This window comes from Piliocolobus tephrosceles, chromosome 4 (assembly GCF_002776525.5).
Source record: "Piliocolobus tephrosceles isolate RC106 chromosome 4, ASM277652v3, whole genome shotgun sequence".
NCBI classification, from domain to species: Eukaryota; Metazoa; Chordata; class Mammalia; order Primates; family Cercopithecidae; genus Piliocolobus; species Piliocolobus tephrosceles.
This window is the reverse complement of record NC_045437.1, coordinates 37,298,823-37,315,274: the sequence shown is the minus strand read 5'-3', so window position 1 is coordinate 37,315,274 and position 16,452 is coordinate 37,298,823. Positions and strand designations below refer to the sequence as shown.

The 16,452-nt window shown below is 43.0% G+C and overlaps 1 protein-coding gene across 2 annotated transcripts in view; it reads right to left on the bottom strand.

Moving 5' to 3' along the window:
- The window catches only part of EGFLAM (EGF like, fibronectin type III and laminin G domains), a 199,471-nt gene extending 183,508 nt beyond the window's left edge, over positions 1-15,963 (bottom strand). For both annotated transcript variants that reach the window (XM_023216574.2, XM_023216575.2), the window contains exon 1: positions 15,514-15,963. In XM_023216574.2, coding sequence (XP_023072342.2) covers positions 15,514-15,610 — 97 coding nt within the window. In that variant the 5' untranslated portion in view covers positions 15,611-15,963. The remainder of the gene's footprint in view (positions 1-15,513) is intronic.
- Between the last annotated feature and the right edge of the window lie 489 nt (positions 15,964-16,452).

Genomic DNA, 16,452 nt, shown 5'->3' with positions numbered 1-16,452 from the left:
TTTAATCCTCACTGTATATTTTCAAATATCTTCAAGTTCACAGATTGTTTCTTCTGTTTAATCAACTTTGCTCTTGATATATTTTTCATTTTGTTCATTGTATTTTTCAGTTACAATATTTGATTTTTTAAAACATTTCTCTATTAAATTTCTCATTCTGGTCATTTATTCTTTTCTTCATTTCATTAACTGTTTCTCCGCATTTTATTGAAGTTCATTGAACTTCCTTAAAACAGCTACTTTGAGGTTTTTTGTCAGGAAGTTCATAGCACTCCATTTCTTCAGGGCTAGTCACTGGCACCTTATTTTATTCATCTGATGATGTCATGTTTCCCTAATTGTTCTTGATCATTTTGGTCATGTGTCAATGTCTACACATTGATGCAGCAGATACTTATTCCAGTGTTCACAGTCTAGCTTTGTCGAAGAATGTCCTTCAATAGTAAGCCTATCTAGAGATTTTGGCCAGGTTATCAGGGTGTGGTCCCCAAGACAGTGACTACTGCACACATTGCAGTGCAAGGGGGCCCTCTACGCCCAGGTCTGTCACAGCTAGCACAGTGCCAAGCTGAAGTCCCATGGCTGTTAAAGCTGTCACAGCACGAGGCTAGAATCTCATGGCTGCTGAGACTGTTGCAGTGCTGAAGTGTAACCCAAAGCCCATGGTCACTGAAGCTAGTACAGCACTGGGGCATACCCAAAACTCACAGCTTCTGAGGCCTTCCTGTCACTAGGGATTATTTGGAGTCCAAAGCCTCTGTAGTTAGCCAGCAGTGATGCAGACCAGAACCTGAGTCCATCTTGCAGGGGCTATGTGTTCCCATCTGGTGTTGGGATAGGTCTAGGGGCTATGTCTGTGGGTATCAGCCTGACATCAGACTGTGTAGGACTTTCCAGTGCTACACAGTAGTGGGCCCAGTAGTGGGCCCAGTATTGGAGTGCAAAGCAAAGTCCTATGCTTATTTCTCTTTCTTTCTCTCAAGTGTATGGTATGTCTCTCTATGCTGTGCTGTCTATTGCTGGGGAAGCGGTGACATGGGTAATGTATAACTGTCCTTCCTACCTTCTTCAATGTGTCTTTTCTTATTGTTAGGCTATAACTAGGTACTGTGATCTCCAACCTGGTTTCTCTAACTCTTGGGAAGTATTTTCATGCATGGATAGTTATTCAAATAGATGTTTATGCAGGGGAATGATTGCTGGAGAGTCCTATTCCACCATCTTACACCATCCTCCTCTTCTAAATCTTATTTTTATAAATGTATTTCAAAGTAAATTTCAGATGTTGGTACACCTATCACTAATACTTCACCAATTCAAAACAATTTACTTAGTTTATTTTTAACTGCTATTGTAGTGCAGGTTACTTTGAGGTTATACACGACACAGACACACACCCATACACACACACATACACACACACCCCCGTCTCAAAATGTCAACTGATGAATGTTTCAGTCAATTGGTTGTTTTCTTTTCTTTTTTTTTTTTTTTTTGAGACGGAGTCTTGCTCTGTCGCCCGGGCTGGAGTGCAGTGGCCGGATCTCAGCTCACTGCAAGCTCCGCCTCCCGGGTTTACGCCATTCTCCTGCCTCAGTCTCCCGAGTAGCTGGGACTACAGGCGCCCGCCACCATTCCCGGCTAGTTTTTTGTATTTTTTAGTAGAGATGGGGTTTCACCATGTTAGCCAGGATGGTCTCGATCTCCTGACCTCGTGATCCACCCGTCTCGGCCTCCCAAAGCGCTGGGATTACAGGCTTGAGCCACCGCGCCCGGCCAATCAATTGGTTGTTTTCAATAGGACTTACCAGGAGCATTCATTTTTATCAGGCATTCTGGTTCTTAAAAAACAAAGAATGAAAAATCCTTTGCAAACACTAGCTTTTGACTGCTTTGCTTTCAAAGGAATACGGAATTGATCTTCATAAAGCAAGCCAGGGTCAGTACAATAAAACTGAAGAAGAATGTTGAAGAACTGGAGTACTGTTTTACTTATGACTTCACAGTCAGATCTCATTATGGTAGATTGGACTAGCTTTATCCCTTCTCCTGCAACTTGGCCTTTTCAATCATACCTCCCATGCCATTCCCACACAAGCCTCTCTTTCCTTTGGTTTTAAAGACAAATGGGGGAAGGAGAATTGTTGAGCACTGGACTATTTTAATCCCTCCCCACCTACTACTTTTCAGTGTATGAGTAAACCGTATTGCCTTTGCTTCTTAGCCTCCAAAGACATGATAAAGCAAGTCTGAGATAGCCCCATGCATTACTTCAAGCTCTACCTGTTCTCTAGGTATTGAAGATGAGATATTTCACAGCACAGACTCAATCAGAGTCTCCTTAAAACCCCACTATTCCAATAGCTTTTGGCAGCATGTAGGTGGGATTTAGATTATATATTGGTTCAGAGTGACTCTCTGGAGCATTCACTTCTCTGAATCATACTGAAATGTGGGTTTTCAAATGTCTGCATATGTTGTGCAAAAATGTTGGCACATGGAAGTGACATTTTTTCTGTATGAAATGAATTCAGAAGCTGCGAGTAGGATCAAATTAATCACACAATGTGAAAATGTATTTTGCCAAATGAAGCCATTGTTTTCCATTCCATAACTGTCTGTGAAGGGCCAACCATATGTAAGATAATCCATTAGGCAATGAAGAGGATACAAAAGTAGAGAAGCCATGGTGCTTTTCTTGACCAAGTCACATATCTAACAGAAGACATGAGTCAGGTATACAGATAATATAATATAAAGTAGAAAGGGAAAAGAGAGGAATGGCTTCTGGCTGGAAGAGTACACAAAGACTTCATACACAAAGAACTGGAGGTAACTGGGACATGCTTTGAAGCTTGTGTTTCCTTGGGTAGAGATAAGGGAAGGATGTTCCAAGTGGTCAGATCAACATGTGGACAACATTTGGCATTGGGAAAGTGAAGAGGAGGTCTTTGGAATAGCAAATAATCTATCCTGGTTGGAATACAGGCATGTGTTCAGTGAAAAGACAGGAAAGTGAGTTGGGGCTATATTGTGACAGATTTCAGAGGCCCAGCTTTAGAGTTTGGAAAGCAGTAGTAAGCCAGAAAAGAATATTAAATTCAACAGTGATAGGATCGGAACTTCATTTTGGAAATATTATCCTGGTAGAGTATGGTTGAAGCAAAATGAAGATGGAGAACACATCATAGAAATAGCATCTTTTATATTTGTTCTCTTAATATCACAGTAAAAAAGTAGCTAAAGAAATTTTGATATTATAACTGCAAATAATGTCTTTCAGGGTAGGGAACCATGCAGCTGATGCCTGAAAAATCTGTTACTACTACTGTGGCCTGATCCTTTCTTCTTGATTTTGTACAAAGTCCAAAACAAATGTTAGGTGTTTTTATTAAACTCAAAGCTGACTCCAACTCTTTCATCAATATCAGTAACTTTATGAGTAATATAAACACCAAAAGTCTTCATCTGAGGAAATAAACTCTAATAACTCATGATATGAAATTAAGGAAATAAAATTATTTTCATTTCCACTTTCATGGATGCCTAAGCTCAATTATACATTTATGTCAATGTTGTCAATATTTGGGGTTACAATAAATATAGAAAAGTTAACATCTCTACCACTATATGAACTCTATAAACCGCAATGAATCTAATTAATATGCACTAACATTGGAGTGCCCATTATGTACCAAATGTTTAGGTACTTTTGTAGGTATATCTTCTGTCATCATAGTTTCTCATTTATTTATCACACAAAACCTTTGTAGTACATATTATGGACCTTAAATTTCAGATGAAATATATAAGGCATAAAGAAACTATTCTATCTGGAATCAGACAGCAATACATTTTAAAGCTAGAGTTCAAACCCAGGTCTGTCTGACTGGAGTCTTACTATAGTTCCTCCAAGGTGAAGGGATGCGTATTATGGGTATAGGTTGTGGCTAAGCTTGTCAATTACTTAAAAACGACTATCAAATGAATGCCTGGTTTTTTTTTGTTTTTGTTTTTGTTTTTGTTTTTCCAAACTAATGGTTTATTTAACTACACCAATTAGGAATCCCAGAACATCAAAGAGATGTTTGAGAAACTAACAGAAGCCTTGAGACTGGAATGATAAACCTTGAAATATGACACACTGAAGGTCTAACAAATATCATTTGCTACTAAGGAGGATGGCTAAATTGTGGAGGGATGGAAAGCTTCAGAGCCAGGCTGTGTCATCTGGGTGGTCCTTGAGATCTCAAGAGAGTTTTCCATAGAAGACATCTGAAAAGATTTTGGGGATATCCTCCAGCTGCTACAGCTGCTTCTCAGTTGCAAACAGACCTGCAGTCATCCAGCAGTTTGTAAAATAAGCCACTTTCCCCACATACCAACCAGTGAGGAGCATGACTGAAAGCTGTCCCAGGTCACTCTACAGAGTGTCCCACGACACACATGGAGTCTTTCTATGTGAAGCCTGGATGAGGAGCGTGTCTTCTTGATGAGGTCCCTCCTGGCTACAGAGCTAGACTCAAGCACATAGCAATAATCACACTCTTATCCATTAGCTGCAGAAACACCTCTGGGTTGATGGGAAGCAACAAGGGCTAGAGGCTGGATGACCTAGGTTCATGTCCTGGCTATCCTGTTTCCTTTTTGTTAGGTCATCTGCCCTGACTTCCTGGTAGGGCAAGGATTGCAAAGATCAAATGAGATCATTTTTAGAAGTGTTTTGAAAAGTGTACAGTGGGTTCAACCAACTGTATCAATTTGTTTTTGTTGAGATCAGCCCACACCATCTTCATCTTCATCAAAGAAGGCTATCCTGGTGTCTAAAAAAAAGATTTTTTATAATTTAAGAAGCAACTCTCACTGAATATTCTACCATGACTAGTCAGTCCTTTTTGTTATGGGACACAAACAGAAGGAGTTTCTAGTAAACTAGGGGTGGGAGGGACTAGAGTTCTAGTTGATATGCCTTAGAAACTCACTCTATTTAATCCACTGGGTAGTGACTTTTTGGCTGTTTTTGTTGTTGTTGCTGTTGAGACAGGGTCTTGCTCCCATCGCCCAGGCTGGAGTGCAGCGGCAGGATCATGTATCACTGCAGCCTCGACTTCCTGAGCTCAGGTGATCCTCCCACCTCAGTCTCCTGAGTAGCTGGGACTATAAGTGTGCACATCACCACGACTGGCTAATTTTTCGTATTTTAATAGAGATGGGGTTTCGCCATGTGGCCCAGGCTGGTCTCAAACTCCTAGGCTCAAGCAATCCACCCACCACTTCAGCCTCCCAAAGTGCTAGGATTACAGGCATGAGACACTGAGCCTGGCCAACTTTTTTTAAAAAGGGATTAATTTTACCTTTGTAAAATGTGGGAAACATATAGTAACATATAGCACATATGCACTTACCCACATACATATTTTTGAACCTTACTGCAAACTGGCCTAAATCAATTTGACGGCTTGGTTTTTAGATTCCTTTTTAAAATCGTGGTGGCCTCCAGCAAGTAAAAATATATGGTAACTATTTGCTTTTGAACCAGGTTGTACACTACAATGAAAGCAAATTCCAAGTCAAATTCTGCCACATATACAAATATCCATGGGCAAGAAGCCACAAAAATTATCATACAACCTGCTGCTGTAAATTTGGTGATGTCTCCTCTTTGTCCTTTCAGGAAATCTACCAAAAGCACTGCATCAGAGACAATCTGCCACATCTGGTTCTTTTTCTTCCTATGCACATTACTGAACCACATTTCCCAGAAACCTTACAGTTGGGTTGGGAAAACATGACCATATTCTGATTTGGTACAGAAAAATCTCTAACAAGACTTCTTTTTCTTTACCTCCCACCCTGGAAGTCCATTTTAAAGATGGTGGTGTTATAAGATGGTGGTATTAAAGACAGAATGACTCGAGTCTTCAAGTCACCCTTTCGAGGAAGACAGCTGAGGCGGGCTGCCTAGAAAGAAACATCCACTTTGGACTATAGACTAAGTCCAAAAAATAAATTTTGTGTCAAGCCACCAAGATTTGGATTTGTTACAATAGGTAATGCTATTTACCCTAATTAATACAAGCACCTGCTTGTATCTGCTGAGAGAGATACATCAATATTCTAATGGCAAAATCAGCAAACCATCTTGCTGGGTGGGGCCAGGCAAACGACTACTATTGTGTAAGGGAAATGCAGAAATGAATGGAACTCTAGCTGTATTCAGCTGCTCCAAAGTAGCTTGATTTCTGGAGTTGCTGGATTCTTACTCTTTGTCCACGTAAAAATAGAGGGACATGAATAATCTTTCTAGTTAATCACATATGTCACCAATAAAAACATTGCATCTAACCTAATTTATGCCAATTAACAAACCCTCTAGTGTGACTATCTGATAACATCATTCTAAGTATTTCTGCTGCCACTTTGAACGTCATAATAAAGTTCTTCAAATGCCAGAGTGGTACCTTCTAGCCTGGATTACTTCAAGTGTTAACTAAGATCCCCTAGGGTAGAGATTAAAGTAATTCATACAGTCACTGTTTATATTGAAGTATTTTAAAAATAAATCACAGACAATATAACAGGTGCCTAATTCACAGCCATCACCCATTTTATTTACTTCTCTGCTCACTCCAAGAAGTACAAGCAAAGGATCATGGGATCTATTCCTAACTGAAAGATTAGATCAATAAAATTAGCCATCTGTCCGTGGAAGTCTTTAAACTCAGGTTGTATTTAAGTATTATGTTTCCAAGTGCCCAGATGTTACAGAAAAGTGCCTGCTGATACAACTGCTTTTGCACAATGTAAGCCACTAAATGGCTAATATAAACTTATTGCACCAAGAAAAATAAATAGCATTAACATTGCATTAAATCTGATTCGAGATTTTGGTTGCCCTGTCAGCAAACACAAGTGTTAAAATTTAAATTGCTCAGGACTTGCAGAGTCAGACAAGAAAGAATTGTCAAGTGTCTTTAGGGGAATAGAGAAGGGGGATACTGGAAATGAGATCAAAGCACTGGGATGTATATCCTTGCTTGGTCTGGTTGGTGAAAGTAATAATAATTACTATGACTATTGTTAGATCATCTTCTGTCCTTAGGTAGCACTTCAGCTCTTTCAAAGCACTAGTCTGCTTTGGATAAGTGGGGGCTTTTTCCAGCTAAGGAAACATCAATAGGAAATGGACTAAGTGAGCCCGGTCTATCTTTCCATGTCCTTAGAAGTGATTCCTGAATTACTCCAACCAACTTATCAGTGAGCAAAACCTGGACCATTTCTTAGCTCTCTGGCTTTACGGAGACTTCCACTGACTCCCAGTAACATATCAGTTTGGATAATTCTGTTTTAGGAACAGCTGCTGCCCTACCATATCCTGCAAAACCTCCCCTAAGACAATTACCAGGCAAAAATCATCCTTATTTTCCAAACCAAAAATCAAGGCATGTGGTTGACCAGAGAGTCTTTCTAATTTCTTAATTCATTTGTCTGAAAAATATTACAATTCAATACAAATTACATCACATGTAACCATACCTTAATACATATGGAAAAGAATAAAAGTACATAAAATCATAAATGTCTGTGTTTATTACTTCTGATGCCTGGAAATTAGAAATTCTTTCAGGTTTTTCTTCTTGTCCAGATTAAACAATCCCAATTTCTTAAATATTGCCTTCAAATGTCAGTCTTCTAATCCTTTTTAATGCCCTGGTACATTACCGTATTGGATCTTCCCTGGAACACTATATGGTAGGGTCTTTCTTTATCCTATTTTTACAGATGAGTAAACTGAGGATTATGGAGCATATATAACTGTCAGACCCATTGTCACCATGTAGCTGTAAAGTGTCAGAACTTGAACCCAAATCTGTGTAATATCAGAATATGTGCTCTCACGCAAGCCTTCATGCTCCACCAAGAGAAACCAGCCTTGAAGGCTGAAAGAACAAGCTTGGGATTGGGGGTGATGGGAGGTAAGGGGGGGAAACGTTGGTTATATAGAGAACAGCGCGGCCTTTTTTGTTAACGCCATTGCAAGGTTTCCCTCTTTGACCAGTCAACTTAGAGTCTAAGGGCAGGGTTGTTCTGGTTAGAGATGCCCAGAACAACGTGTTGTCGTCAGGAGTTACAGCTGGGCGTGGTGGTAGGAAGTGGAGACGATCAGCATAACACAGAATACCTGCTTCGAGGTACCAAGGAGAGGAAGGCAGTAAGGGAGTCCAAACTCTCTTTTGGCATGTCTCAAAGTGTGCATCAAGTCATCTGAGGTTCTTGTTTAAAAAGGCGGGTGCCTGGCCTTGCACTCTAAAAATTCACATCCACTTACTGCAGGAACTACTGCTGAGGGCGGAGACCCGCGCAGAGCCAGCTCTGGAACGTGCGCCCTCTGCTGGCAGAAATTTTGTTTGACTCACCTAAGCCACTCTACATGAGAACCCATGAGGGGTTCTGCAAGGAAGCAAAAGTACCCCCGCTCATTTCAGGAGGCTGAAGTTACATCCTGGGGTCCTTCCTTGAAGGGGAGGTCCACAATCAAAGATGGTTTGGGGGAATTTCCTCTAAAAGCTGCCATATCTCCTCACCTTTTCCCTTTTACGATACCTGAAATAGCAGGTGCATCTCTAAGATGTGCAGCTTGACATGTAAAAACAAAGGCAAGGCACACGGGCCTTTAGCAACTCAAAAGATTTTCTGCTGCAATCAAGACATCACATCATTCAGTCAGCTGGGAAACACTACAGTCCGGCTTGCCAGGGTGTGAGGCATGAGAACACAAGGTAGCCACAGGATAGCTCTGGTCAAGCTGGGGTCCCACCTCAGCCTCAGATGCTGAGTCCCAGTCTTCCAGAAATCTAGCCAAAGTTACTAGACCACTTTTGGGCTGTAGTAAGTAATGAACAGATGGACAACTATTCCCCAAAGAATGCTAAGGTTATTAAAGCCCTCGGCTCTGGATAAGAAAAACAAAAAGCATCACTCAGCTCCTTTCTGGCCAAGCCACTCTTCCCTGAGAAGGAATTCAGAAAAACAAGTCTTGCCTCACATTAAACTACACTTACTCCTGACCTTGACTTCTCTGTCCCTTTACCTCACAGAGAATTAATGGAAAGAAAGAGTGAGACAAACAATGAGAGATGGAGTCAGAGAGAGAGGTGCTTCCTTATGAGGATTAAACACGATGTTGAAACCAATAGGAGGGGAGGCAGGCTGACGGAGTGAAGAATCAGAGGAAAACATGTCTGTCTGCCTGAACTGCTTGGGGCGCTAGGAGTTGGGTGCTGGGGATGCGTGTGCTATGTGCCTAGCACCTAGCTTCTAGTGCCCCATAGCTTTTGTGAGCTAGAGAGTTCCCGGAGAAATGAGATAGCCTGAATCAGCACTGCAATATGGAGTACAGTGGACTGGAAAGGGGATAGGAAGGAACACACGGATGAGAGAATCTCCCCCAAATGCCATGCTTTGGGAAGAGGGCTTGGATGAAAGCTATAAGCGAGGAAGTAACCAGTCTCTTGTGAATTCCAGGTAGATCAAGGTGGCATTGGGGAAGTAGACCAGGGTGACCCCGATCCCTGGCCACTGCCCGTTAGCCATTCAGTCTCACACTAGCAGCAGCAGAATGTCACTAGAGGTGCATGTATCTCTACCAGCAACCAACAAGGTGTATTGCCCATAAGCTAACTCTTCTCTTCCAGCCTTTTCTTTTTGCTTCCTGACTTTCCTTACATCTTTATTCTAGTTTGATTATACCACTAGAGAAATGTTGAGAAAGTGGAAAGAAAAAGATGAGAGAGCTGCATCTTGCTAAGGATGACTGTGGATGCCCAGATCCTCCAGGGAAAACCTTGAACTCTGAATGCTGATTTGACCTTCTCCCACTGACCCTGGGACCTCAGGCAAACTGGACAGGCAGGAGAAAAGGCAGGACCGGTGCAGTTCTCCAGCCCCTCTAGTGCCAGAGAGTTAATAAATGTCAGGAGACTTGTCTAAATAAACAAAGAGCAGCCCCAGGCTCTAGGCCTGGGAGCACCGGTCTTTAACCCCAGGAACCCTTCCCAGACATGCCACGGCAGTCAGCCCTAAGTCTGACTTCACTGACAGAACCTTGTAGAGAGACAAAAGATCTATACCCTATCTACTGCATAGAAATGAGGATGTCTTAATGGCGCCAGCCACTGTGGCTTGAGAGCTACAGCAAGCCTTCCACGCTGGAGATCTCTTTGCCTCTGACGTACCACCTCCCACCACCAAGCATAAGAGTGCTTAGAAAATAAAGCCAAGATATCCATACCAAAGCAAATAAACCTTGACTTTTATCTCACACCTCATACAAAATTAACTCAAAATGTATTTTAGACCTAAACGTAAAACCTAAAAAACTTCTGCAATAAAACATAGGGAAACATCTTTGCAGCCACGGGTTAAGTTTTCAAAAAAAACAGCATGAGCGATTTAAAAAACCGATAAATTGGCCGGGCGCGGTGGCTCAAGCCTGTAATCCCAGCACTTTGGGAGGCTGAGACGGGCGGATCACGAGGTCAGGAGATCGAGACCATCCTGGCTAACACGATGAAACCCCGTCTCTACTAAAAAATACAAAAAACTAGCCGGGCGAGGTGGCGGGCGCCTGTAGTCCCAGCTACTCGGGAGGCTGAGGCAGGAGAATGGCGTAAACCCGGGAGGCAGAGCTTGCAGTGAGCTGAGATCCGGCCACTGCACTCCAGCCTGGGTGACAGAGCGAGACTCCGTCTCAAAAAAAAAAAAAAACCGATAAATTAGACCTTATCAAAATGTAAATCTTCTGCATTTTGAAAGACACCATTAAGAAAATAAAAAGACAAGCCACATACTAGAGGCTGAGATTCACAAAACACAGATCTCATAAAGGACTTGCATCCAGAATATACAAAAAATACTCAAAAATAATCATAAGAAAATAAACATCCCAATTTTTTTTTCTTTCTTTTTTTTGAGACACTCTTCCTTTGTCACCCAGGCTGAAGTGCAGTGGCGCAATCTTGGAGCATGGTAATCTCCGTCTCCGAGGGTAAAGCGATTCTCGTGCCTCAGCCTCCCAAGTAGCTGGGACTACAGGCATGCACCACCAAGCCCAGCTAAGTTTTGTATTTTTTGTAGAGCTGGAGTTTCGCCATGTTGGTCAGGCTGGTCTCAAACTCCTGGCTTCAAGTGATCTCCCCACCTTGGCCTTCCAAAGTACTGGGATTATAGGCATGGGCCACCAAGCCTGGCAAACATCCCAATTTTTAAAAATCAGCCAAAGATTTAAACAGATTTCACCAAAGAAAATATGGCAGATAAATAATTTTTTAAATGTTTAATATAATTAGTCATTAGAGAAATGCAAATTAAAACTGTGATGACATACTATTACATGCTTTTTATAATAGAATCGCTAAAACAAAACCGAAAAAACAACTCTACCAAGTGTTATAGAGGATTAGGAGCAGCTAGAGCATTCATACATTGTATGAATGTAAGATAGTACAGTCACTTTGCAAAACAGTTTGGTGATTTCTTATCTAGTTCAACATACACCTGCCATGTGATGCAGTGATCCCACTCCTTCTGTTTACCAAGAGAAATGGAAACATGTATCTTCCAAAGACTTATATGTGCACGTGTCTAGGAACTTTATTCATAATAGCCTAAAACTGAAAACAACTTAAAAGTCCACTAACTAGCAAATGGTTAAACAAACTGGAATTCCATGGTCCATACAACGCACCACTACTCAACAATAAGAAAGGAACAAACTTCCAATATATGCAAAAACATGGATGCATCTTCTGGATGCAAAATATGACATTCTGGAAGAAGCAAAACTGCAGGGATAGAAGTTAGATCAGTGGTTACCAGGCGCTGGGAGGGAGTCATTTTTCTACAAAGGGACACAAGGGAATATGTAAGGATGATGGAAATGTTCTATATATTTCTATTCTGGTGGTGATTACATTGCTGTGTGTGTTTGTTAGGGCTCATCAAACTGTAGACTTGATGAAATTTACTGTATATAAATTATACCTCAATAAATCTGACTTTAAAATGATAATAAGGACAAGAGTTAGCATTATGCCTGCTGGAATGAAGTGACTTGTTGCATGCTGGTTCCCGCAGCTGTCTGGATTTCCCCCTCCCTTCTTCCTGCCCCACCACAAAAGAATGGCAGTCCTCCTGCACTTTCTGGTGAGACTCAGGTGATGGGACAAGCACTGGGCTAGAGACCACTCAGGAAGGTGGGAGGTCTAGGTGCTGGTTCCAGTTCAGCTTCTGATGTTAACTGGGGCAAGTCACTGAGTCACCCTCAACCTCACGGCAAAATGAGGATTTTTCACTTCCTTCTAGGCCTATGATTCTAACTTGTAGTCTGAAAAGGAATGAAGGCTATCCAACACGTTGTGTTTCCACACCGTGAAGGTCTGGGGAAAGGACAGGGCCCTAAACCCTTCCATTCTTCGGTGACCCCTTTTTCTACCTTCAGGTACTCTAGTGGGCCCTCTGGCCCTCACAAGCCTTAATCCTCAGGAGTTCAACAAGAGAAGCAAGTGGTTCATCATCACACCATAAGGCCACACCCTGTGATTCGTACAAATGAGGCCAGTAGATAGTAGCTTCCAAAACGTTTTCAGTATCATACGCACTCTGTTGTGTTAGAAGGCATGAGCATATCCCATTTACAAATGTTTAAGAGCAACACAGGATCCCCACACAAAACAGCAGCCTCCACCTAGCCTCCAGTATCTGACCCATGGGAGCTCCACTCTTCAACCTCCAGGAAGACACCCTACAAGACATGCTACACACCTCTGCAAACACGGTGTTCTGGACTCAGCTTCTGGTCCTGAATATCAGAGCTTAAATTTCCATTCCACTGCTTACTAGTTGTGTGACCTTGGGTGAGATATTTAACCTCTCTAAACCACAATTTCTCCTTCAGAAAAAAAGGGATAATAATAGTCCCATCTCCCAGGGCTACTGGGTTGATTAAATAAATCACTATGCATCCAGTTCTTAGAACAGTGTAGCACGCACTTAGTGTTCGTTATTATGATTTAATTTAACTTAATTTGAAAACTGTCATTTCTTGTAAGTCTTGGCAAATGCAGAGGTTTCTTTATTGATGTTCAGTGTCAAAAGATGAGCTATCTTGGGATGAAGAGAAAGGTTGCTTGTGTTGAACCCAAACTAGACTCAGACTTGAAGCTGCCACTCGTTTTTTTCTCACCAGAGGTAGGTGGGGATGGGGAATTTGCAGGTTGATTTTGAATCCAAGGCTTCTCCAACAATGCTATACTTATCAAAAGTAGACTTAGGAGTATGAGAAGACAGGGAGGGTCATCCAAATAAAACAGAAGCGCTCCAGTATGCCTGCACAGTGACCACGATACCTTCAAAGTACTATATATGAACCAATTTCTGTTGAGGAAACAAGGTACAAAGAAACTCCCATATGGATACTAGCAGGATTTGCTAGTGTCTGGGGAAAATTATAAATTAGCTGGTTGCTGCTCACATCAGAGCCAAGCAGGGCACATTCAGTTTTTTAATCTGGACCAATTTTCCGGATCAAAAACTAGGCTTTCCAAGGGATGCAAATAAGCCCAGGAGGGAAATTTCCCCTGAAGTTTATGAAGTAGCCGTCATTTTAATCTGAGAAGTTTTCCAACCTGAAAGCCAGTGTCTGGATAAAATTATAAAGTAATAAAAATAAAACTCTTCTAGGTTGAACCTAAACACTTCTATCTCAAATTTTATGTAATTAATATGCCAAAGTATTTAAGAGGTGGTGTTTCCACTATCAAAACCCTATCTATGCTTCAAATAAAACCAAAGAGGTCAGCATGGCATATACCTGATATGAATATCAGAATGAGACCCTGAATGAACCAGGTAGAAAATCTTTTTAGGAGAAGAACTACAAAAAAATAAGAAAGAAAATATGGTGACTCATATGAGTAGTTTTATACTACAGGTTCTTATAAAATACTTCTTAAAAATTCCCCTTAAATGGATTAAAATATATCCTTAAAAAAGCATTGCATACAATGTTCATGCTTTAAAACTATAGATATAACCACGCTTTGCTTAAAAATTGTGACAATTAATGGGTTATTTCATGTGAATAAATCTGCAAAATGCAATTGATTGTGATGTGGTTATCTTAAGGAGGAAAGTTAGAAAGAAGCCCTTCACTGAAATCCTTGAAGGTGTGTGTATGTGTGCATGCAGGAAGAGAAACAGTTTAATGTGATATTACCTTGGACTGAAGCTATTATCTCCAAAATGAAGAGCTCATCAACGGAATGGCTCATAATTTAAATATGGTGTAGCTTATGATAACGACCTTAGATTTCAAGGCAGGTAACAAGTGCTGGTAATAAGAGATACAGCGCAAAGACTGAGGGTGTTTCCAGAGCCGAAATGCAACAAGTCATATTTCCAGATAGAGAGTTCCAATGTGAAAAGATTTAAGCATCCACATGGGATCCCGCTAAGACGATTTTCTTTGCCCTCTGATACATTTTCCTAGCTTTGTCTCTTTCTTACAGAAACGTTTGTGAAGACAAACTGCACTTTCTGTGAGGTTTTGCAGACTGCATTCAAATAAAAGTTACATTGTTTTCCATTGTTCATAAGATATAATTAATCCCATAAGACAACCTCCCTTACAAAGTAAGCTAAGACAAAACAGATTTTTCAGAATTCTAAATATGGTCCCAGCAGAAAATAATAAAAATCGTTATTTGGGAAACAGTGTTTAGAACTTCATTGTTCAGAATGTTCTACTTTGAATAATCTCACAACATAGGCCAAATCAAAGTAGACCAAAATAAACGAAGACTTTTTACCTATATGCAGCTAGAGGAAATACACGTTATTATGGTTTCAAGTTCTCCCCCAATCCTCAATCTCTTATAACAAGCTGCAACAACGCACATATCTTTGTTTAAATAGCAGAGCAAAGACAGAAGTTCAAAACACGGTAAAATTAACCCACTGGGTGCTTCCTTCTGAACAAACGGCCCCAGAGTGGAAGAGGATGCTAAGAGCAGAGTCCACATCCCTGCACGGTGCGTGGGCAGGACCGGAGATGGGCAGAGGGGGCTCCAGGCAGCCCTTAAGACACTTAACAGGAAATGGCTGAGCTCTGGACACTATGAATTCAGTAAGATGTTTGGAGACGCAGGAGGGGCTGGTTTGACTCCTCTGCACGCTGTCCCAACTCTCAGCTCTCTGCGGTCAAACACGGGGACCACCACCTCTACTGTGTCTGGAAAACTGATCATTCTTTTAACGAATAAATATCCCTAGAGCCGCCCGGGCGCGGGGGAGGGCGAGGTTCGCGTCTTTTCTCAGCTCCTGACAGAGCTGAAGCGAGTTAAGCCGACGCTGGTCGGGAAGAAGGAGGCGGTGCGCTGCCGGCTCCGGGTCCTCGCCCGGGAGCCCAGCAGGGGCGCTCGGGGCGTGGTGGCTCCGGGCTGAGGAGCGCATTACCTGGTTTTCGGAGGGCCGCTCGGAGCGACACTGCGCCGAGTCCGAGGCTGGAAGCCAGGAGCAGGAGCCGGAGCAAGACGCCTAAGATTAAATCCATTTTGCCGCCGGCGCCTGCAAAGTTTCACCAAGTCCCGGGCGCACAGGGAAAGGGCGTCTCCGGGGGCGCGTTGAGGACGCAACTCCCGCGGATCCCCGGGCCAGCACGAGGAGGTGGGGGGTTTTGGGGTCTGGGCCCGGAACCACCGGGCAGTTCCAGGAGGCAGGACTGCAGCCGGGAGGTCGGCGTGCGGGAGTGAAGCCTGCTGCAAGCTGCAGGGCTTTTCGCGGGGGCGGGGGCGGGGGCGACGAAGGAGGCCGACCCGGAGGGAAGGGCTGGCCGCGGGAGGGAGGGAGGCTCGACCGGCCCGGGGATGAAATTACAATCGAGTGGAATTGAGAGGGGCAGGCCCTGAAACGTTCACTCCTTGCCCACCTCGGAAGCAGACAGACCGCCCCTCACCCTCTCTAGCGACCCCCAGCGCAGCTCTTCCCCGCTGGTGACCTAGATTGGGGGCCTGGGAGGGACCGACTTCAAGCACTGGAGACGCAAGGCAGGAGTTAGGCGACTGCGGGTCGAGGACCCTCCGCGGTCCTCACCCTGAAATCTTGGGACGCCCCCCACTCCACCCGGGCCCTCCTCCTGCCGCGCCCCTCTAGGTCGCCTCCACCCAGCCTGGCGACTTTTTCTAACACCTCAAAGGTTGCTATAGTTTGTCCAGCGCACTTGGAGGAGCGACGGGTAGACGAGGGTCTGTGATTTGCAAGTGGGGTGGGGGGTGAGAGGAAGAGGGGCGGGGCCGGCCGGGTCTGAGGCGCTAAGAAGATAAATGGGATTTAAGGCGCGCAGATGGAGAGCTGAGGCCCGGCGGCTCAGACGCGGACGCCGGGTGGAGATTAGGG